Below are 22,325 nucleotides of genomic sequence, written 5' to 3'. Positions count from 1 at the left end.
CTACTGAAGGGGGTTCGATGTCAATACCCCTGCAGGATCTGAGCATCTCATTAAGTTGGGGCACTTCAGCACTCTGTTATTTGGGGTCCTCATTAAACAGGGCACTAAAGTGATCTTCAATTGATACCAATAGTGTCCTTACGACTTATGTTGGGATCACTTAAAGCATTCGTAATGAATTTTTGATTTCTTGCTGCATTCTGCGATTGTCTTAATACAGCCGCGGTTTTCAATTTGAGACTTATGACAACCAAATGGTGGTCGCTTCCCAAATCGGCATTTCTTATATTTCGGACATGAAACATAGACTTCTTCCATTGCTGCTGAATCATAATGTGACCAATTTGATTTTCGGTATCACCATCTGGATGTAACTTTGTTACAAGTCTTATGTTTAAATACAGTCCCACCAATTACAAGATGATTTGCGTTACAAAAGCATGTCACCATTTTCATTACGTGAACCCTAGCCATTTTTTCCCATAACTCGTTGTCTGCACCGACTTGAGCGTTGAGGTCTCCCATGACGATTATGATATCGGCTTTTGGAACACTGCTGTAAGCCGAGGTAAGATGAGTGTAGAACGTGGATTTGTCTTCTTCGGTCGCTTCATTTGCGGGGGCATAACACTGAACGATTTGGACGTTGCAAATTATTTAGCGGAACCTTGCAGTCATTATTCTTTCAGATATTGGTGGCCAGGCAATAAGACTGCGCCTAGCTACTTCGTTCAACATAATTCCAACACCATGCAGCCTTTGGCCATTCTCTCTTTCATCCTCTCCGGAATACAGCATTCTTGTTTGTCCAGTGTCAGATCTGTATTCAGCTCTTCCTCTACACTTTGTTTCACTAATGCCCAGGATACTGATCTTAAGACGAAGCATTTCGCGCTCTAGCTGTTCGTCTCTTCCTTCGCCATACAAGGATCGAACGTTCCAAGCTCCGAATTTTGTACGTATACCATAGCCAAAAGTATCCATTGCATTTCTTGAAAATTTCTTCAAAGATTTCTACTAATTGTTGACGATTCATTTATTATTATGGCTTCTTGATTGACGCTGTTGCATGAAAGATGCCGCCCCAAATCCGATGTGCGGTTTACTGCAGCCGAAGCTGTAGAAGGATTCTCCATAAAAAGGTTACCTCTTGGGGACTCGTTTCCAGTTGTTGTCATATTTCATGTAACAGCATATACCCTTCCACCATGGTGTTTTCCGAGACAAGATTAATAACATACATAACCTCAGATTCAACAGGCACACCCGCCCTTTGTATGATTAACCGATTATGAGGCCGCCTACTATGGGAAAACAGACTCCTTTTTTTAGCCGCCCACTCTGTAATACAGAGGCTACTTGCTGCTACCGTTGACCTTCTTAAAAATCTCATCCGCCACCACACTTCCATGCCGTTGGCCGCAAACTGCAGTTCCTCCGCTTTTAGCGAGATTTTCTTCATACCAGGGATAAGTCAGTGCCCCGTCCAGCAAAGCTGGGTTGGCTGCTTATTCCGGCAGTTGTTCGGTCCCCTTGTGCGCTAGCGTTAACCGCTCTCTAACACCAAGAGGTGCACATAGGGATTTCCTTTTATTGAGCCTAGGGCCACCAAAGTAGCTTTACCTAGAGCTCTCCAGTGGCCTTCTCTGGGATGATACCTACATCCAACTTGCCTCCTTATGTCGATCGATTAAAACTGATAGGTTTGCAACCCTTTTATATTAGACACAAAAACGCTGATATATTTTTTGCTCACCAATTGTTAATGGGCAATATAGATTCGCCGGCACTCTGACCTGAGTGATATTCATCTTAACACTAACCCTCGAAATCTGCAATCTGTCTCCCTATTCTATATAGTTCATCACCGCACTAAGTATGGGCACTTTGAACCAATGTCCAGAATTCTTCCTCACTGCAACGCTGCTATGCTCGTCTTCGACTTCAACATTTCCAAATCCCATCGGAAAGATACCCTTTACTTTTTCCTTTTTAAGTCCGCATTCCTCACCCCCCTTTTAATTTTAAGTCTAATAAAATTAAAATTGTTAGTTCGGGTACAATATTGAATTAATGTCGAAAACTGGTAACAAAAAAAAAAACAAAAAAAAACAAAAAAAATTTAAGTAAGTGTTAAGTTAAGTTAAGATAAGTTAAGTTAAGTTATGTTAAGTTAAATTAAGCTTGTATTAAGCTGAATAAATAAATAAGGGCAAGTATTGATACAAGACATCTGTCTATATCTCCTACATGCATACCGTAACCACGTTACACATCTTAGTACGTATTATCGAATGGTTGATTTCCTTGACATCGAAGGTCCTTTTAACAACGTGGACACATCTCCAATTACATCTGCAATAACATCTCTGAACGTAAAAATTCGCTTGTGAAATTAGTTTAACGCTGACTAGCAGAATAATTATAATAATCTACTCTGAAACCTGGTGGTAAATGAATTCCTAACTGGTCTGGAGGTGAAGGTTTTCAGAGGGTTTGCTTTTGTGGATGATGTTACTATAGCGGTCTCAGGAATGCATCTTAACACCATAAAAGAAATGTTACAAAATGCTTTAGACAAACTAATACTTTGGGCTGATCGGTGGGGACTGGATGTTTACCCACAGGAAACCGAATTATATTAAAGGTATATAAAATTAAAGTTCTCAGACGAAGCTAATTATCTGATTTTATTTTAGACAAACAACTAAATGGGAAAGGAAATATACAAGAATTAGTCACAAAAGTTCTGTAGCTCTCTTTCTTGTAAAAAAGCTGTTATAAATGGGGCTTCCGACCCCGAACTACGTATTGGTTATACACATCAGTAATCAGACCGATTTTAATGTTTACTTTAGAAAAAGCTAGTACCCGTAGCATGATGGTTAGTGCGTTGGACTGTCATGCAAGGGGTCTTGGGTTCAATCCCTGCCTGTGCCACCTTAATTTAAAAAAAAAAAAAAAATAATTTTCGCGGGTACTGCCTATTGCGAGGAATTGACAAATCCTTCAAGAGTAATTCTTGTCATGATAAAGTGCTTTCTCAAACTAGCCGTTCGGATTCGGCCGTTGAGAGTTGTAAGTCACTAGGCCCTGGTTCACAACGGACTGTTGCGCGACCCCATTTGATTTAGAAAAAGCTATAAGCGAATCTTTTCGCACGTTACCGCGGCACTGGATACCTACTCTTCTTAACACCTAGCTCTGCTTTTCGTCTCAAAACTTCATTGCAGTGGGTTAACAACAACATTGACCACTCCGTAGTTCTTAAGTATTACACAGATTACACCATTCCCCAACTGCTAATTCGACAAAAACTTCCAGATTTCTATACCTTCCAGAACTTCCTGAGAGGATAGAGCATTCCCTGAAGACGAGTCAAAAAACAAAAACAAATGAATGATTTGGTGGAGGTGTGTACTTTTAACGACTGAAAAAAGGTCTCTCACTTCACCGGAATCTTTGGCGGTAAACGAAGTCTTGTCCTGGCTTAAAGAAAACACCTGATATCTATATTACCTCAGATAGTCGGGCCAGAGGTCTTGGATTTCGGATTCGGTTTAAAACTGTAGGTCCCCTCCATCCCTGACAACTTTACGCGTACACAGGAATGGTTGAGAGTTATAAGTTACTAGGCCCTAGTTTTCAACGGACTGTTGCCCCACCAATTTTGTTTTATTAACTTTTACTTCTAAAACGTTATTTTAAGCATTTCCGTGTTTAAAGATATCAGGCATATCTTCAAAGATTCGTATTCAAAAGCAGTTAATGAGTTCGGCATCAGACCCTCCGAAATTACATAATAAATGTTGGTATGTCCAGGGCTCTGTTTTGTCTCCCACACTCTCTTTCTTATTTTTATTAATGATCTCCTGCCTACAACTTCTAATCCAATTGATTGTTTAGCTGACGATAATATTCTTAGCTTTTATTACTTGTTTTCAAACTCACTTCACTCTCCTTCGGATGTGGAATTGCAACAACAAAATATAATAAGCTCATGAAATTCCAACCTTAATAGTATTGAACAATGGTAAAAAAAGAATCGATTGGAGTTCAATGCTTCGGAAACTACAAGCATCAATGAAACTGAACATCTCGAAGATATTCTCGGTATGTGCATAACCAACCATCTATTGTGGAACGATCACATACGCGATTACAGCAAACATGATGGAGGGATGAAATTTGTCTAAAATTTGTTTGAATATTTGTTGCTTCATCCTTTTTAACGGTGTGCTCTGGTGAAAAACCTAGTTGCATACCTTCCCTTAAAGAAGCCAACCGTAATACTGATGGAATACCCATCTGTTTACCCTCGAGTTCTACTTCGGTCGTACTGTGAAGTACAGATATTCCGTCTTTAACCGTACTACGCGAATGTGGAATGTCTTACCAAGAAATTAAGGAGACAATTCTCTATGACAACGGGACGGTCAAAGGACCTTAAACATGATTGGGCAATGAGGGTAGGTTGCCATTCAACAATACGATTAATCATGTAGGCGTGCTGGCTTTCAACGTAGCTGGTGCGGTGTTTCGAAAACTGAATTATATTAAAATGAATTAAATTAATATGAAAACTGAAAAAATGTTATTGTTATAACTATTTTGAATGATTCTTAATACATAAATTTAATTTTTTTCAAATTAAAATGAAGCAAAGGCTTAAGGTTGGGCTTTTAAATTTTAAAGAAATGTTCATATATTTTCACAGTTTGAAGAGCTCTCATCCGAACTTAAAAGAGTTCTTACGTATATTTGTCTATGTTAATATTTTGTGAAAGAGTTAAGAACGTTGATGTTTTGTGTTGTTTTTGAAGTTTAATGGAAAAATAAGTTTACCCTGGCTTCGATGAAAAGTAATAGGTTAGGCTTCTCTGAGTTATTTTACATAATTTCTTTCTTGAGTCGGGAGGGAAACAGGTAGACCTTATATTTTTGTTTAATTCAAACCAATGGGGACCCTGGAAATGTAAACAAACTGGGAAGAACTTTTTTTTACTTTTTTAATTATAGTTTCAAATTTAACGAAAAAACAACGACCTACAAAAATAAGCATGTTAAACAAAGTTTTATGTACCGAAAGTGTTTTGATCAACTATTTTAGAAGTGTTTTTGAAATATCAATTTCAAAAACACTTCAAAACAAATAAACACCCAACTTGTACAGAAAACATTTTTAATTATAACTCCCAGGAAAAATTGTTTTATTATAGATGATGCTTTCCTCATGTTGATGAATAAGTACTTAGGTAATAAATCTACCAGCATCAGCACCTCAATTTTGAAATTGAGAAATTAAAATTTAAAAAAACAGTTCAGGCTACCATCCAATTAAAATATTTGTGTGTACCTATAAAATGTGCATATGCAAATACAAAGCCTATCTAAATCAAACCTGAAGAAGACAAGACTACCACTTTCCCAATTAAAAAAAAAACTTTTCTCTATAATGCGGTGAATTCAGATTTTTTTGTTTTTCATGTGAATCCAACCGCAGTCACACCTGCATAGATTCGAAAAATCCCAGGATAAGTTTTTTAGAACTCCTTTCAAAGAATTCCGCAAACAAAAAATAAATATTATTCTCATTTTGTATTTCTTCTTTTTCTGTTTTTTAGATTTTTACTCATAAATGCTTCTTTTGTTTGTTTTTCTCAGGTTAAACACACCGTTCCCTACAAGCAGTTGGATGGCTACTCAACCGCCCAAGCTCAAGACTCGCACAAGCAAAAAGGAAGTGACTAACATGGCAATTGTCCTGAAGACCCTTTTAAATTTCTCTCAAGTGCTATGTCGTTAGGAAAGAACAACTTTACAACTAAAGCTTGAAAGTGGAAAGTGGAACACGACGACACGAAGATTCCACCGCAAAAACTGATTTGGATTTTCGAACAAAAAGAGTAGTATGGGGCTTTGTCGACAGGAGCTTAGGTGAAGTCTAGGGTTCCGAACCTACCCACCTAGAGAAGAAACGAATATTTGGATGTGTCCAGGACAACGTGTATGTTTCTGTCCAATTTCTTCCACAATGTCCGCACCATAGTCTTTTTTTAAAACAAAAATAGAAGGAAACAAGCATTAAGTGGATTTCGTTGCTATTTGCCTTAGTATTGAAAACCGCAGGAACAAACACATACAGACAAAAAATTGTAATGAATGTCCTCTGCTGTTAAATTGAGAAAGGCAAAAGTGGCAGCAACGTGTGTGACGACACCAGCAGCGACGCTGACGCCGAGTCAAATAGAACAGCAGCATCAACGAGAACTATTGCTGCTTCGGCGAACGAAGAAAGGTGACCACGACGAAGAAGAAGAAGCCTTCAAGGGGGATAGCTCTAACCACAGCAGAATCCTTGTCGAGGAAGCTAAATTGAATTGCCCTTGGTGGCGAACCATTCGCCATAATGGTTATGGTTGTAGTTTACTTTTATCTGCTTGCTTCACCGTATATTGTGAAATGCGTTGGTGGCGGTAGCAGTAGGGGCAGCAATAGTGTCATGAGTGGAACTGCTAGTCTTAGCACTGGCATTGGTTCCGGTTCAAATAGTTTAAGTAGCAATAATCCAGGTGGTGGCAATGGCGGTAGTAGTAATAGCGGAAGCAACAGCAACATTTCCGGTAGTGATTTACCGGGTGGAGGAGGAGGTGGTCACAGTAGTAGCAGTAGTAGTGGCAGCAGCAGTAGCAGTGGCAGTAGTAATCGCAACACTGGCGACAGTACACGAAGTCGAGTTAGTAATGACCAACAATTACCTCCCACATTATCGTCACGCATTGTGCATACTCGAAACGGAGCCATATCGGGAGTAATTGTGCAGCTAGAGGGCCGCCATTTAGATCCGGTCGAATCATATCGGGGGATACCGTACGCTTCTCCACCCATTGGAAATTTACGTTTTATGCCACCGGTATCTGCGGCGATGTGGTCGGGCGTTAAAAAGGCTGACAGGTAATAGTGTTTGTTTTTTGTTCGTTTTCTTTTACTCATTTTTGTTCTCTAAAATGATTTTGCTGTGGTTTGCAATTAAATTAGCATTTTGTTGCAAAAGCATTGTTAAATGCAAATTTTATTGTTTTGTTTTAACAACTAAACATACAATGGGAATGTATGTTTCAGTAATGAAAAATCAATATGCTTCTGAGCTCTTCTCGTTTTTGACCGCAAATTTTGAAAGTTTGGTTACTTACTTTTATGGGTGTGTCATTCAGTCTTGATAAAATTTGTATTCAACTTATTTTTTCTTTGAATAAATTCTGACGCGACTTTGACAAAGTTTATTAAGCTGAACAAGCCGAGAAATACATTCGATTCATATTCGTTTCGAGTCCTTAGACTTTAGTTTTACAAGCAAACACTTTGCGTATAGTATAGGTAGATACAAATCGGTTTTATTTACTGATCTTATCAAAAACAAGTAACATCGATCTAAGAGGAAATTCAAATTTCAAATCATATACCTACAAAGTTATCCATATAAAGTGTTGTTAAAATGAATACAATACAAAAATGATAAGAAAAGTTATAGCCTTTTTATGGAATAATGATTTTTTTTTGAGTAACAGCAGACAAAATATTTTCGAAAAACCTTTAAAAATTAGTAATGACAATTTTTACATTTTGTTTAAATAAATGAGTATCAAAAATGCATAAAAATATAAGATTTCAATAACAACAATAATGGTTTGTTTTTGAAAGTTGGAACATTGTTTGATTACAAAAAAAAATCATAAAGTATCGGACGTTGAATTAAATTTACACCATGAAATCATCTGTTTTTTTTACGATAATCATTTTCATAGTGACGAAATGAAATAGTTTGATTTCGCAATCTATTTTTGTTATTGAGATTTTTAGTCGAAAACCAATTTTTACATAAACATTTCTTAGATAAACAAAAACAAATACGATACAATCAATTAAATTGAAGTTAATATCTTTTATTATTCACCAGATATAGAGAACGGAACATCAACTGTTGGATTTTTATAAAAAAATCACTTAATGTCGAAAACAATATTTTGTGTGAGATAAAAATAGTGTGAAGCTAACATGTTTAAATTTTAAATATAAATTTGGGTATAAAATACATTTTTATCAAGTTTTAGTATTGCTTTTTTAAGTTTTTATTTTTTGTACAAAAAATTGTCGATTCAATTTTTACCTACTTTTGTTAAATATTTTTAGGTTTTTAATTTTTTGTAAAGAAAACTGTCAATCGATTTTTCTCAAAATCTTACTCAATTTTGACAACAATATTTTTTGAACAATAAAATTACTTTACAGCCAATGTCTCAAAGTTTTGAAAAGTTATTTGAGTCGAAAATCAATGTTTACTAACTTTTATTCATTTTTGTTTAGGTTTTCTATTTTTTGTAAAAAAATTTCAATTCGATTTTTCTCAAAATTTTGCCGAATGTTGAAAAAAATATGTCTAAAAAGATTAAATAAGTTGGAAGCGATGGTCTTAAAGTTTTGAAAAAATATTTGAGTGGAATTTAAGTTTTTACCAACTTTGAGTAAGGTTTTTTTCATGTTTTTATTTTTTTTTTGACAGATTTTGTTTTCAGTTTTTTGATTTATAAAAAAAAAGTTAATTGGATTTTTTTCCAAAAATATACTGTTTTGGTATCACGTTACAATATATTATAAAAAATTTAATTCAAGTCTCTAGCGGTTTTGGTTCGTAAGATATTTAGGGTTAACCAAAAAGTTCACCTTTTTTTAAACTGCTATGGTAAAAAAACCACCCACGCAATTTTCTTTAGAGCCCATTCAGCATCTTTCTGCCTTATTAGCTGTATAACAAAATTTATTTGAAGTCGATATTTCTTCTGGTTCTTGAGCTATGGACGACGAAAAATAAGTCGCGAAAGTACGGGCGTACGAACGAACACACGCACACATATATCTTTCTAAAAATCTTTTATTTCGACTCTAGCGACCTTGAAACGTCGAGAAATGTCAAAATTTTTAGTTTGACAAATCAGGCCCATTACAATAACTTGAAAACTAGTGACTTACAACTGTTAACCACTCCTGTGTGCGAGTACTATTGTCAGGTATTGAGGGGACCTAAAGTTTTAAGCCGATTAATTGGAAAAAACACTTTTCATGCTAAGGATTACTCTTAAAGGATATGTCAATTCCAACAAAATTCAAAAAAAAAAAATGAGCTAGAGTGAAATTTCAAGACATATGATACTGTTGAGCGGCTGTTAAAAAGCAAATCGAACGACCAAATAATTGCGTCGCCAAGAAGTCTAACATGGTAAATGGGAGGTATAAATAGATTTTTTCTAACGCTTATTAGATCAAGACATTTTTCATCCCTTTATATTTGGAAGTAATTTACAAAGTCTTCATTTGTCCAAAATTTGAATATAACTCGCATATTTGGGCAGGTTTCCCTAAAACAAGTTTAAGTTTTTTGGATAGGATCCAAATTGGCGATAGAACTATAACCGAAGCAATTACATCACTTGAAAACCGAGGCGATGTTTCATGGTTTTCGTTGTTATACCATTATTTTTACAAACAGTGTTTTGATGAATTAGCAAACTGCATTGCCCCCATTAAATAATTCAGCCGTAATACTCGCACTTCCAGGAATGCTCATCAGTTTAACCTTCAGCTGAATTTCGGAAGTACTGTCAAGTAAAGAGATTCTTTTTTAACCGCACTTCGAGAATGTGGAATGCCATATCATTTTGATATTCAAAACTTTAAGACCAATGTACACTGGTATCTTCTCTTCATCCTTTCCTATTTTCCTAGAGCTTGCACTGTGTTTAAACTTTAAACATGTGTAGAGTATTAATAACCCCTTGCGTGTCCTTTAATATTCCAAAAAAAAAACATGAGATCCAATTTTATTGAGTTTTCGAATAGCTTTCATCGTTGAATTCAATTTCCCAAATTGGCAAACACAATAATGGTTGCAAATTAAGATCTTGCTACGATTTTGGGACACATTTTTGTAGTTAATTGTACATTCGCATATTTTAAGTTCTGTGATTAAATAATTTTTTAAAACATATTTGTGAAATATTTGAGCTAGACTAATTTTTCTCACTTTATTTCTATACTGTCACTATTTCATTTATAAAGATCAGCTTTCAAATATTGGCAGGCGAGTGAAAAGACAGACTGTTGTGTTAATTGTACGAATTGTTGTGTAAATTTCAAAATGCGATAGGGATTGATTAGTTTATAGAATTTTGTTCTATGTTTTTAATTCAATACTCGTTTAGTTATGACTATTTTATTTTATAGCCATGTTCATATCAATCTATCGATGAACAAATTGTTCGTTTTTTAAATAAAATAACATGTTTACCACCTGGCACAGTTTTCAGAAGATTATATGTTTCACGTTACGGTTCATATTTTTTGAGTGATTATTTCAACTAATTGCTGGGAATTATTTCTGGAACATTTTTTCAATTGGGTGCCAATTTTACATAGACTTATGTCATTTTGTTGTTAATACTGCCTTGGGATATTGGATCAATTTTACTTTAGAAACTGATTTATTTGTTGACTGAGATTGAATTAGTTTTGATTGAATTGGGCTATATAAAGGGCCTTAAGGCATTGCTCCTTACCCATAAATTCAATTATAAATCGTAATGCTTATTTACATTTATGTAATATGTACACGTTCATATGTTTTTTTGTGTTTAAATACAGAATTGTTCTTGTATCGCATAGTTTCCAAAGTTCAAAAATTGAGAAATGATCATCCCCACATCAGACTTCACAGTCTCTTTTTTTTTGAGTCGTCTTTTACCCTCTGCGCTTAACTTTGGCTGAAAATGAATAAGAAAGAAATATATTTTTAAAACGTTTTTGTTTATAAAATCAAGAAAATAATACAAACAGAAAACTATTCTTATTTTTTCTTTAAAGTTTATGATTTAAAATAGTATTAGCAATAAAAAAGCATTTTAAATCCTTCTTATGTCTTTAGTTCTGTTTTTTTTTTTTTAATAAAGTCGTAGAAAATGATTAATTTGATCTAATTTAACCTCTTTTTCCGTAATATCGGCTGTAACTTAAAAAGTTCACGTTTTTATTGGGTCTAACATTAAGTAATCAAACGCGGTCTTTTGACTAGCACCACACAAAAATTCTCAATTCTAATAAAGTCATAATTGGCCGTGTGGCTTTTTGGCATATTTTATTTAAACCACATATCGTCCCAATCATGATCTTTGATCATGAACCAAAAAAAAATCATCATATAAATTGATCAGCAACACTTGTATCAGCAATTTTTTCTACTGAGCATGCATTACGATGATTTACAAGCTTCTAGTCTAATTCAAACGATTGCTTACGTGGTCGGTGAATTATATGACAGACATTATCATCACGTTGTTCGCGAAAACTGGCTACGTGATTATTATGATTACGGCTGTCATAAATTAGTTTAAGTAATTGGAATGCATTTTTTGATTTCTAAAAGATTGATTCATCACCAATTATCAGGTCACGAAAAACATCTGGCCTTAACTAGATTTAAAGCGCTCAAGGTGCTTGGGATATTGAAGCAGATCGCATATAAGATCAATAATAGGTGTCACACTGTCTAATAGGAAAGCACGCCAACCGGCTAGACGTATTCTCAAATGACATTTGGAGAAGCTGTCTGGATGAGGAAGAAAAGGAAACAGTTCTTCACCTCCACTCTACATGCCCTGATCTAGCTCAAAAACGTAAGAATTACGTACAATTCTTCTCAATTCAATTCAATTCTCAATAATATCAACATAATGAGTCTTTCAAGTTTCGTAAGGGGCTCAAACTGGTTTCATTAACCTTAGACGAGACCAATGGGCCATTAAACTTTCCTAAGTGTGTCCTGCTCCATCACGGACAGCTACAAAAGTGATCCATTTTCAGTAAATATTCAACTTTTATTATTAAACTTTAAATTAAAGCTGAGTTTGACAACTGTCAAATGCAAGAACAACAAGTTTGAAACCACAAAATTAATGAAGCTTATACATTTTTAATGCGACCCACACTGATAACTTCCGATCTTGTCTTGCTTAAAAGCGTTATAGGTTTTCGTGTTTTGTTAAAAAATTGTCTATTGAATTATTCTAAGAAATTAAAAAATTAATAACAATATTTTGCATATGATGAAATTGTTTGATTTCATATATTTTTTTTAACGAGATTTTTTAGTCGTGAACCAATTTTTACCAATTTTATTAGCATATCTTAAAAGTTTTAATTTCTTATATAGACAAAAACAAATTGGATGAATGAAATTAATTTAAAGTCAATACCTTCTAATGTTCACATATTATCGAGATCCGAACATCATTTTTACCAAATGTTCGTACTATTTTTTTATGAAAAACAGGACTGTTTGATTTTTATCAAAAATTCATTGAATGTCGAAAACAATATTTTGTGTGAGATAAAATAAGGTTGAAATCAATATTATTAATTTTTGAAAAGACGTTTGAGCCGAAAAGCAATTTTTAGAAATGTTTTTTTTTAGGTTTTTATTTTTTGTAAAAAAAACTTTGAATTCGATTTTTCAAAATTTTTAGTCGCATTTTCAAAACAATTTTTCTCATAAGATTAAATTAGATTTAAGTTAAACTCTCAAAGTTTTGAAAAGATATTTAAGTTGAAAATCAATTTTTACCACCTTCTGTTGATTATTTTTTACGTTTTTAGTTCTTTGTAAAAAAACTGTCAATTAGATTTTTCTCAAAATTTTACCAGATGTTAAAAATGTTAGTTTTCGTTGCACAAAATTGTCTTAGAGATAAAAACTTTTTTTATTTGTAACATTTTTGAGGTGACAAATTTTGTGTTCAGTGTTTTTGATTAAAAAAAAACCGTTAGTTGGATTACAATTTAATTCAAGTCTCTAGCGTTTTTGGTTCATGAGATATTTAGGGTTAACCAAAATGTTCATAATTTTTTAAACTGCTTTATTAAAAAAAAACGCCCACTCAATTTTCTTCACAGCCCTTTCTGCATTATTTTCTGTATAAAAAATGTATTTGAAGTCGATATCTCTACTGTTTTTTGAGCTATGTATGGACGACGGGAAAATATCGCGAATGTACGTACACACGCACGCACAGACGTCTTTCTAAAAATCTTTAAAACGTCGAGAAATGTCAATTTTTTTTAATTTGACAAATTGGACTCATTGCAATAATTTCTTTTGGGAAGTTAACAATTTATTGTGGGTTGTTTAACAATATACATTATATATATACACTAAACAATTTCCTCTATCTATTGGAAACATTTCATGCTAATTTCAGTGGGTGAGAACTTAAAAGAAACACTTTTGTTCGAAGAATCTAACGGTTAACTTAAGGTACATTCGGTATCCTTTGGTACAAGTGTAGATCCTCTTCTTTTTTGTTGTTAACAACTATAAAAGAATCTTTTATGCATAGGCCTTTGGTAACTTCATTATGAACTACAACAACTATAAGTTTTATAGAATGTACCTACCTACCTACTAGCTATGCATAAGCTTTTGCGGATTTACCTACATTTTCAATTAACTTATAACACTTCATCTTAAAAGCTTCATAAAAAGAAACTATTGTTATGTTATTCTTTTAAATAAGCCTTTTAGGGATTTACTTACTTATTCGCCCTACAGAAAAGACCGACCTGTAATCTCTCTTCGTTGAAGTTGTGCCGAGGTGAAAAAAATAAGGAAACAAAATTAGTAAATCCGAGAATCAAAAATAGTAGCTATACAGTACACATTATAGGTATATGCCTGTATGCCCCCTATACATTAGATTTTACCTTTTATGCAATGCGGAAGCACCTGAACACCGTTCGTTGATTGAATTTAATATCTCGTGGAAAATGAAAATTTTCTTTCTCACCTTTAACATCCATTAGTTCCCACTCCAGCACTTCCTACGTACATACCTACCTAAGCTTTAGCAGCTTTGCGTATTCTCGTTCGTATATCAAATCCCTAATATATTTTCGTCGTGTTTTTTTTTTACTTGAATCTACCCAAAACGAAACGAAACGAAACGCCTCTGCTGCCCGGTTAGCAGGTGGATAACACGCTACAAATGCATATAATTCTCAATAAGCTTCTGGCAGTGTTATGCTTATGCTGTGAAGAGTACTCCAGAAGCCCGTTGCTAAATTCAATAAAAATTCAATTTCTGTTGCTTCTCCTCTTGCGTTTAGTTTAAGAATGAAAGGACGATTACAGCTAAGTGGTGATGACATGAAGTATGATAGGGACAGGGAACAGGGTGAGGGCTGAAAAATATATCTATAAACCTACATAAGATCCAAACTTCAACAACGACTTGAACCAAGAATGATGATGAATCACTTAAAATATATAGAGAAACCACATTAAGGATGGTCTAGTGGCTATGGCTTATACGTGCTCAGTTTGGTTTCAATATAGGTAGGACGTCATATAGCATATAGATATACTCCGGACTCCCTATACTAATATTCCTTAATATTTCGCACAGATAGAAAACCATTTTCAATATTTCAATTTCTATCGTCGTCGTCGTCAGCCATCTTTCTTTAGTTTTCACTTTAGGTCTGGCTCTGGCTCTGGATCAGGTTCAGGCTTTCCCTGTCCCTGTTTCTGTCTTTATCTCTTCTCTTTTGCTCTGTCCTGTCTTTGGCTTAATTCACGTAGCACGTTCGTTATGCCTTTGCAAATAATAATTTCCGGTGTTGCCCTATGTTGCGTTGTATTTTTGTAATAACCTCCATGGGAATTACATTATTTATTTTTTATCATTAAAACCTTAATTTCCACATTCCCATCAAAAAATGGCAACACGATGAACGTTATAACCTTTCAAGCTGAAGAATGTCAAACTAGATGGAATTTCAGACGAAGTGGATTGAGTTGGGGAAGTGCGGGAGGCGACTAATCTTAATTGAGTTTGTTTTTTTTTGCGTCGCTTTTTGTTTTCGTTATGCTTAAAATGTTATAATGGAAGCGATTCATTTTCCTAACCAAACATGAAACAGGTCATGGAGAAATAATGTTATTTAACAAAAGACAGAAAAAAAAGGTGTAAGTAATGAAGGCGATGAAAGCATTTCACTTTTCATTAAACCATTTACCGAAAATTTTACAAATTTGTGACCCAACAAATATAAAAAGTATGAAATGTTAAGAAAATTAAAAACAACAAAAATTGTTTACAAGCTAATTTTATTGTAATAATGCAAACCTTAAAGTACGAGTTTATGTTTGGATTTGGAGATCTAACAAATATTCAATGCAGTAGAGTGGGAATTTTGGCAAATGTTTCTTTGTTTATTGATTAGAATATGATTTAAAATGATGGTCACCGCATTACTCGCATTGGTCACGCAATTTTGAAAACAGGAATTAGATACTTTGTTGCAAAATTTTAATTATTGTAAGGATTTTAACAATTCAATAATGGAAAAAATTGCTAAGACATAGTAAGATAAATTGCTAAAAATGGTTTTAACTTTTACTAAATCGTTTAAATTGTTGCGCCTCTATATTTTAAATGTGGAAAACTATTTCTTAAAATTTAATTTAAATTTGATGATATTAAATTTTAAAAACGAAACATTTACAAAAATGTAAATGTATCAGACGTTTCTCTTTTTAGTATGAATGAACTTAGTATATCTATTGCCAGCATATCAATTTTGTTGGATAAAATAGTGAGGTTAAATTTAACTTTAGTGGGGGCTTAAGCCCCATTTATTTTGCTTAATTCAAGCTATAAGTATATATATAAAAAACTAACTTAAATGTAAACTTATAACTATGAACGGGGTGGATCAAAAGTTTTGATGTATGAACTGTATGCAAGCAATTTATCAAAGTTCCCGTAATGAGTTGGTGTTTACCACACGGAGGCGATCACGATAATGAGGCGATCACATCTTTTAACAAAACCTAATGCAGAGTTGGAATTGTTGTTTTGTCAATGTGAAGTAGAAATTTCAGTTCATGGTCACATAAAATTCCAAGATCGCTTAATTTGTCTACTATATGTACGGGATGATTGTGAAGCTGAGCTATTTGGGGTCATTGTCTGGCATTTCCTAATGTTGAGTTCTAAACAATTTTTGGTACAAACACCAGGTTGAAAAATTGTTTGGGGGAGACCTACGTCTTCCTGAGTTGCAATGATGAAAAAAAATTGTATTATAAGCGTAAAGGGATATTTGACAATATTTAAAGACCATGCCAATGGCATTAATTGTAAGGACGTGGCTAGTATATGATTAGAACGAACAAATCTAAATCGGACATAATATTCAGGATTTTCAGTAGTACCTAGGCATAATGGTAATTGCGTTGGACTGCCACGCAAGGGGTCTTGGGTTCATTCCCTGCCATTAATTTAAAAAAAAAATAATTTTAGCCGGTACTGCCTCTTGCGAGGAATTGACAAATCCTTCAAGAGTAATTCTTGTCATGAAAAAGTGCTTTCTCAAACTATCCGTTCGGACTCGCCCTAAAATTGTAGGTCCCTTCCATTCCTGACAACAATACTCGCACACAGGAATGGTTGAGAGTTGTAAGTCACTAGTCCCTGGCTCACAACGGACTGTTGCGCCACCCAATTTATTTATTTTTATTCATGATTTTCAAGGTATGAAGTTATACATTTCAGGAAAAGATGTTCAAAACCTAAGGAGGAGAGTTTGAAGATAATAAGATTATGGGAAATTTTTTTCAACGCTTTGCTGAAGTCAGAAGTGAACATATTAACTTCATTCCGGTTTTCTAATGAAATAAAGATAAGCACCACGGTTCTTAGAGTAGTCAATTGGGCATTGGCAGCGTAGTCTACTATAATACCAAGTCGGGGCTGATAGAGCAACTCTACGTCGGTAGAAAGGGAAATGCAGTGAAATTGTAGTTCATTGTAAAAAAAGATTAGTGTCTTTATCAGAACACATATTTCAAAATCAAATGGAACTCTGTTAGAGATTTTAAGGCTAAGATATCGGTTCATATTATTAAGAACGCCACTCATTTCATTTTTCTCAATAACTGATGTCTAGTCTAGTCTGCGATAGCTGTCAAAATGTACGTTATTAAAGCTTGGGTGGCTTCTATTTTGTTTGTGAGGATGACATCTATTTCGTTTTAAGTGTTTCCATTTAGTGAGCTCCACGTCCACTTCCTGCTAGTTTTCTTTTTGAAGAATGAGTTCTCAAATTTCAAATTCATTTTTCTTAGCCATTTTATAAGCCTCTTTCATTTTTTAATCCATATCCATGAGGTCCTAAAACGAAGTGAAGACTTCGCATCTGTCGGTATAGAATCCTTCAATTCCTTTTAATTATTTTTTAAACAAGTTGTCGTTAATTAACTTTACTAATGTTAGTTTCAAATGATTTTAAAATTCGTGGATTATTTGAACTATCACTGAAGTCTTACAAACGAATCTAAGGGTGTCAAATCACATGACCTTGGTAGCCAAATATCCTCGTAAAAACGTGAACTTACGCGGAAAAGAAAAGATCTCTTTCAACTTTTCAAGCTTAATGTATAAGCAAAATATTATCATGAGTAAAATAAATAAGACATAGTCTGCTACACCAGACAGATGCAAATATGAGCCTCACTTAAGTTTTTACGTGACCTAGCCTTAATTATAGGTCCATACCAAAAAAGTAAACAAATTCTTGAATATGAGTTTTACACAAATTTAGGAAAAATGTGAGTGTGTTTTTATTTGTTCTCTGTAAATAAATTATATGAATTTATGTTGTGTAAGTTTGTACTTCTTATTTATAGTTCTAAGAAGAATGACCAACTAACAAACACCAATTGATCCAGTTTTTATTCTTAAAATAACAGCCAGTGTACGTACGTCCACGCTGACAGTTTTTTTTAAACGAAAACCAAAAACATATACAAATATAACTTATATTTGATTAATATTTGCTTCAAACTAATTTCATCTTTTAAAAATCATTGTTTTTGATATTCAGTAAACTTTTATAAAAATCCAACAGCACGCAAAATTGTAAAAATTCGATTTCATCAAAAATTGATTTTGAAATTAAACTATTTCAACATATGCAAAATATTGTTGGTAAACTTTTTTAGCAAAACACAAAAATCAACAAAATCAACTGATAAAAAATGGTTTTCGCCTCAAGTATAAGTAGAACAAAGGAATTTATTGACTTGAAATTATTTATCTCAGACATAATATTGTGAAAGTTTTAGCAAGACAAATCGACAAATGGAATGGAAAGTTAGCAGTGTGAGTCGTTCCCCAGGATGTTTAAGTTGGATTTACAATAGAACTAAATTTAATGTGACTATAAAACAGCTTGACAACATTCTTTTTAACCGTCGAACCAGTAGAGATATCGATTTCAAATAAATGTTGTTATACAGATAAATGCTACAATAAAATGCAGAAAGGGCTCTGAAACATTTTGAGTGGGTGTTTTTTTATAACAACAATTTAAAAAAAGGTGATCATTTTGGTTAATTCTAAATATCTCACGACTAAAAGCGCTAGAGATTTCAATTAAATTCCGTATTGTGTATTATGTATGATATATTAGGTATGTTTTATACATTATATATTATAAATTATATATTATCGTTTTTTTATACATCAAAAAACATCATCTCAAAAAAAAATTATTTTATCTACAAAAAAATGTTGTGCAACGAAGAATAACATTTTAAATATCTAGTAACATTTTAAGAAAAATCGAATTGATACTTTTTATTTATAAAAAAATAAAAACCAAAAACAATGTAACCCAAAGGTGGTAAAAAATAATTTTCGACTCAAATACATATATTTTTAAAAATTCAAGATTATGGCTTTAGACTAATTTTATCTTATAAGAAATATTGTTTTCAACATTAGATAAAATTTTGAGAAAAACTGAATTGACTAGTTTGTTCACAAAAAATAAAATCCTACAAAAATTAATAAAAGTAAGTAACAATGGATTTTCGACTTAAATATCTTTTCAAACTTTGAGATATTGGCTTTAAACTTATTTTATCTTTAAAAAAAATTTGTTTTCAACATTCAGTAAAATTTTGAGAAAAAATCCATTTGACAATTTTTTTACAAAAAATAGAAACCTAAACAAAAAACTCGGTAAAACTTTTTTTCGACTCAAATATTTTTTGTTAAAATTTTAAGGTAATGGCTTAAAACTCAAAAAATTCAAAATTCATAAAAGTTGATATTCGATTCTTGATATCTCGTGAATAAATGAAAGCATTGTCTTAATTCTGTGCTGAATTGTTTTGTTAACGTTCTTATAAAAATCAAATCTGTATTTGTATATATGTATAAGAAATAAAAATGTTCGGGAAATGGTCCTTTAACTTATAAAAATTGATGTTCGGTTCTCGATACCTCGTGAATAATAGAAGATATTGATTTCAAATTAATTTCATTCATCCAATTTGTATTCTGTTTTATAAGAAATAAAACTTTTAAGAAATGCTACTAAAATTGGTGAAAACTTGTATTCGACTACACTGAACCAAATTTGGTAGTGATATTGATGAAAAAGCAAGTAGATTTGAAGATAGGGTAATCAATATACGGTCAACACCTCCCATCCGTCAATTTGACGAATATATTGTTAGATTGAAGAAGTTCCGTCATTTCAAAGAAATGATTAAAATTTTTCGTTACGCAGTAAAATCAACAAAATTTTGTCAAATTGACTAATATCCATCATTGTTTCATGAAATTTAGTGAATAATAATTCTTCAATTTAACTAATAATTCTTCATGTTAACTTACCCATTTCTTTAAAATAAAGAAACTTCCTTCCAATTGACGGGTCAAGCTTTTTAAGTTAGTAAACATTTAGTCATTTGAACAGTTTTATTTCTTTAAATTGAAGAAAAGTTGTTACTTTAACCGCCTTGATTCTTCAATATAAATCATTACATTCTTTAAATTAATGATTTTTTTAAAATTTTTTTAACAATAACATTTTGTTTTCATTTAATGCTAATTCGCTTTAAAGTAGAAAATATTTTTCTACTTTAAACAAATTTATTTCCTAAAAAATAATTTTACTGATTACTGTATTATTTATATAAATATTTAAAATGTATCCTAAAAATGTAAGTTAGTAGACAAACAATCTACATAAGTAAAACAGACAAACAAATAGTTTTTTTCATAAATACAAGAATATGTTTATATTTTATTCCCTTATGTATGTTTGTACTTACATATTATATATATTAAATACTGAACCTAAGATTTATTTAACTTATTTATCAGTGAGTTTACTTTTGGATGGTGCTTATCATAACTAGTTTCAATTTTATAGAAAAAGTTTTGAATAAAGGCCCAAACCAAACTTGAACCAGTAGGGTATTACAAATTAAATAAATTAAAAATTTTGAAACACAGATCGATCGCTAAAATAATTGAATTTTGTTTTAACTTTATACCATAGAAAAATACAACGATGTCCTTAGGATCCAAAATTGTTCCAGTAACAATGACCAGTGGTTGAATGTTTTTTTTTTCTTTTTGTTTCCGGAGAATCTCCATGCCGCTACTGTTGATCCAACTAAAAGAAAGCTAGCTTGGGAGTCCCGAATAGTAAAACGAGTAATGGCCTTCTGTGATCCACTGAGAGTGATGAGTTTAGCTGTTGGTATACGAAGGCTGTGAATAAAATAAAAAATGCCACAGGCACGTACATCTGAAAAAAAAAAATATAACTTTAAGGTGGGTCTAAAGAAATTCGAAAATTGGTTAATTGAATCTTTTATGTCAAACTACTCAATGATCAAAAGTAAACTTACTTTCGGGTAAAATTTGTCCATTATTCATCATTTCGCTTAAGGTCTGGCGACTAGTTGGATCCTTTATTTCGTCTTCAAACATGGGTATAATTTTTACAGAAAAATCAGCTTTAGGATATATGTAGGTGTTTGAAATCCATATTGATCTGAAAGAAATTATATAAGTGCATTATTATCAGTCGTACTCATCAACGCATTTTAGTGACTGCAATGCTTAAGGTTACAATGCCTCGAAACGCGAAAATGTTTTTATATTGTTTCTTGTTTTAGCTCTTAAAAATACAATTAAAATAAACTTACCAATTTAAAGCCCATCGGGTTCTTATACTGCTTCCATTTGGATAGGATATCCACTGTTGATTCGGCTTTTGTGATCTCAACTAGTCTAAAGTTTTTCCGCCCAAGTACAATTGTCCTTTATAATTTGTTCAATGTGCTCGGAAACATCGGATTCTGGTTCATCTAAATTGACCAAATCACGAGGAAAAAATTCTGTTTTGAATATAATATATCTTACCAAGGTTAAAAACTCGTTTGTGCGGTGCTCCTGGAGACAAGGCTGAGTAAGATTTGTATTGTAAAATACCACTCTTCTTGAGAAGTCGTGTAGAATTATAATATTTATCATTGATCTTCCCCTGAGGCTTTTTACCGCTTGGTATAATAATGCCCCTAAAAATGATGTAGTATATATCTAAACATTTATAGCCAAGTGTATTAAGAGCTTTCTTACCAAATACTCCGTCTTAAAAAGGTTCCCAATTTTGTCTGCTATTTATTTAGCAATTCCAACCGTCATTCATATGTCTTCTTGTAGCATATACTTAATAATTGTCCGTGAACCTTCATTCAGGTTTTGACTGCTTTTATACAGACTTAAGAGACTTTCCTTGGCATGATGCTTTTAGAATTTGCTCCACATCAATTTGTACATCAGTTGAGTTTTTAAATTTTCCAAGACGCGATTGAACTTTGAACGGCACAATTTCACTAACAAATATAAAACTTATCACATAAACATAAACAGTTAACGGCAAAATATTGGACAAACTTCTTCAAATTGAATAATTTCCTTAATCTGAAGAAAATATTTTCCTCTTTTGAAAAACTTTCTTCAATTTGAAGAAAATGGAACGAAAAATGCGCATCATTATGAAAATTCTTCGGTTTGAAGAAAATTTCATCAATTTGAATAAAACACATTCCGACATTTGAATAAATTTATCAATCTGAACAAAAATCTATGGAAAATCCGTTAGTTTGCAAAAGATTTCATATTTGTAGGCATATACCCGTAAGTTATCGCTAACATATTGATTAATATTCTTCAAGTTGATAAATTTTGTCAACATGAAGAAATCAGTTATTAGATACTTATCGGAGATTTGAGTCAGTCAACGATTTCAAGTGAAAACAATTTGTTGGGGTGAATAACATACTAAATCTATTCGCAGTTGAAGAAATTTTTGTCATTTGAATATTTAATATTCATTATAACGATCATTTT

At 32.7% G+C, this 22,325-nt stretch overlaps 2 protein-coding genes across 3 annotated transcripts in view; one reads left to right on the top strand and one right to left on the bottom strand.

Annotated features, from left to right (window-relative positions):
• LOC129939863 (neuroligin-4, Y-linked) overlaps positions 1-22,325 on the top strand; it is a 286,993-nt gene that overhangs the window by 169,114 nt on the left and 95,554 nt on the right. For both annotated transcript variants that reach the window (XM_056048040.1, XM_056048041.1), the window contains exon 3: positions 5,665-6,954. In XM_056048040.1, coding sequence (XP_055904015.1) covers positions 6,410-6,954 — 545 coding nt within the window. In that variant the 5' untranslated portion in view covers positions 5,665-6,409. The remainder of the gene's footprint in view (positions 1-5,664; positions 6,955-22,325) is intronic.
• On the bottom strand, positions 117-984 carry LOC129944818 (craniofacial development protein 2-like). Its single transcript, XM_056054481.1, has 3 exons — positions 673-984; positions 435-630; positions 117-364 (listed from the first exon to the last, which is right to left on the bottom strand). Exons 1-3 carry the CDS (start codon positions 982-984, stop codon positions 117-119), a joined length of 756 nt encoding a protein of 251 aa, XP_055910456.1.

Source organism: Eupeodes corollae, chromosome 1, assembly GCF_945859685.1.
Source record: "Eupeodes corollae chromosome 1, idEupCoro1.1, whole genome shotgun sequence".
In the NCBI taxonomy this organism is placed as follows: Eukaryota; Metazoa; Arthropoda; class Insecta; order Diptera; family Syrphidae; genus Eupeodes; species Eupeodes corollae.
This window is presented reverse-complemented; position numbering and strand designations above follow the sequence as displayed.

Bases quoted from the DNA above. Each gene is read 5' to 3' on its own strand.
- LOC129944818 (XM_056054481.1), bottom strand. From the start codon at position 984: ATGGATACTTTTGGCTATGGTATACGTACAAAATTCGGAGCTTGGAAC. The intron at 631-672 runs GCAAGGTTCCGC...CAAATCGTTCAG, and splicing joins TATCTGAAAGAATAATGACT to TGTTATGCCCCCGCAAATGA. The intron at 365-434 runs GTAACGCAAATC...AGTTACATCCAG, and splicing joins GAAAATGGTGACATGCTTTT to ATGGTGATACCGAAAATCAA.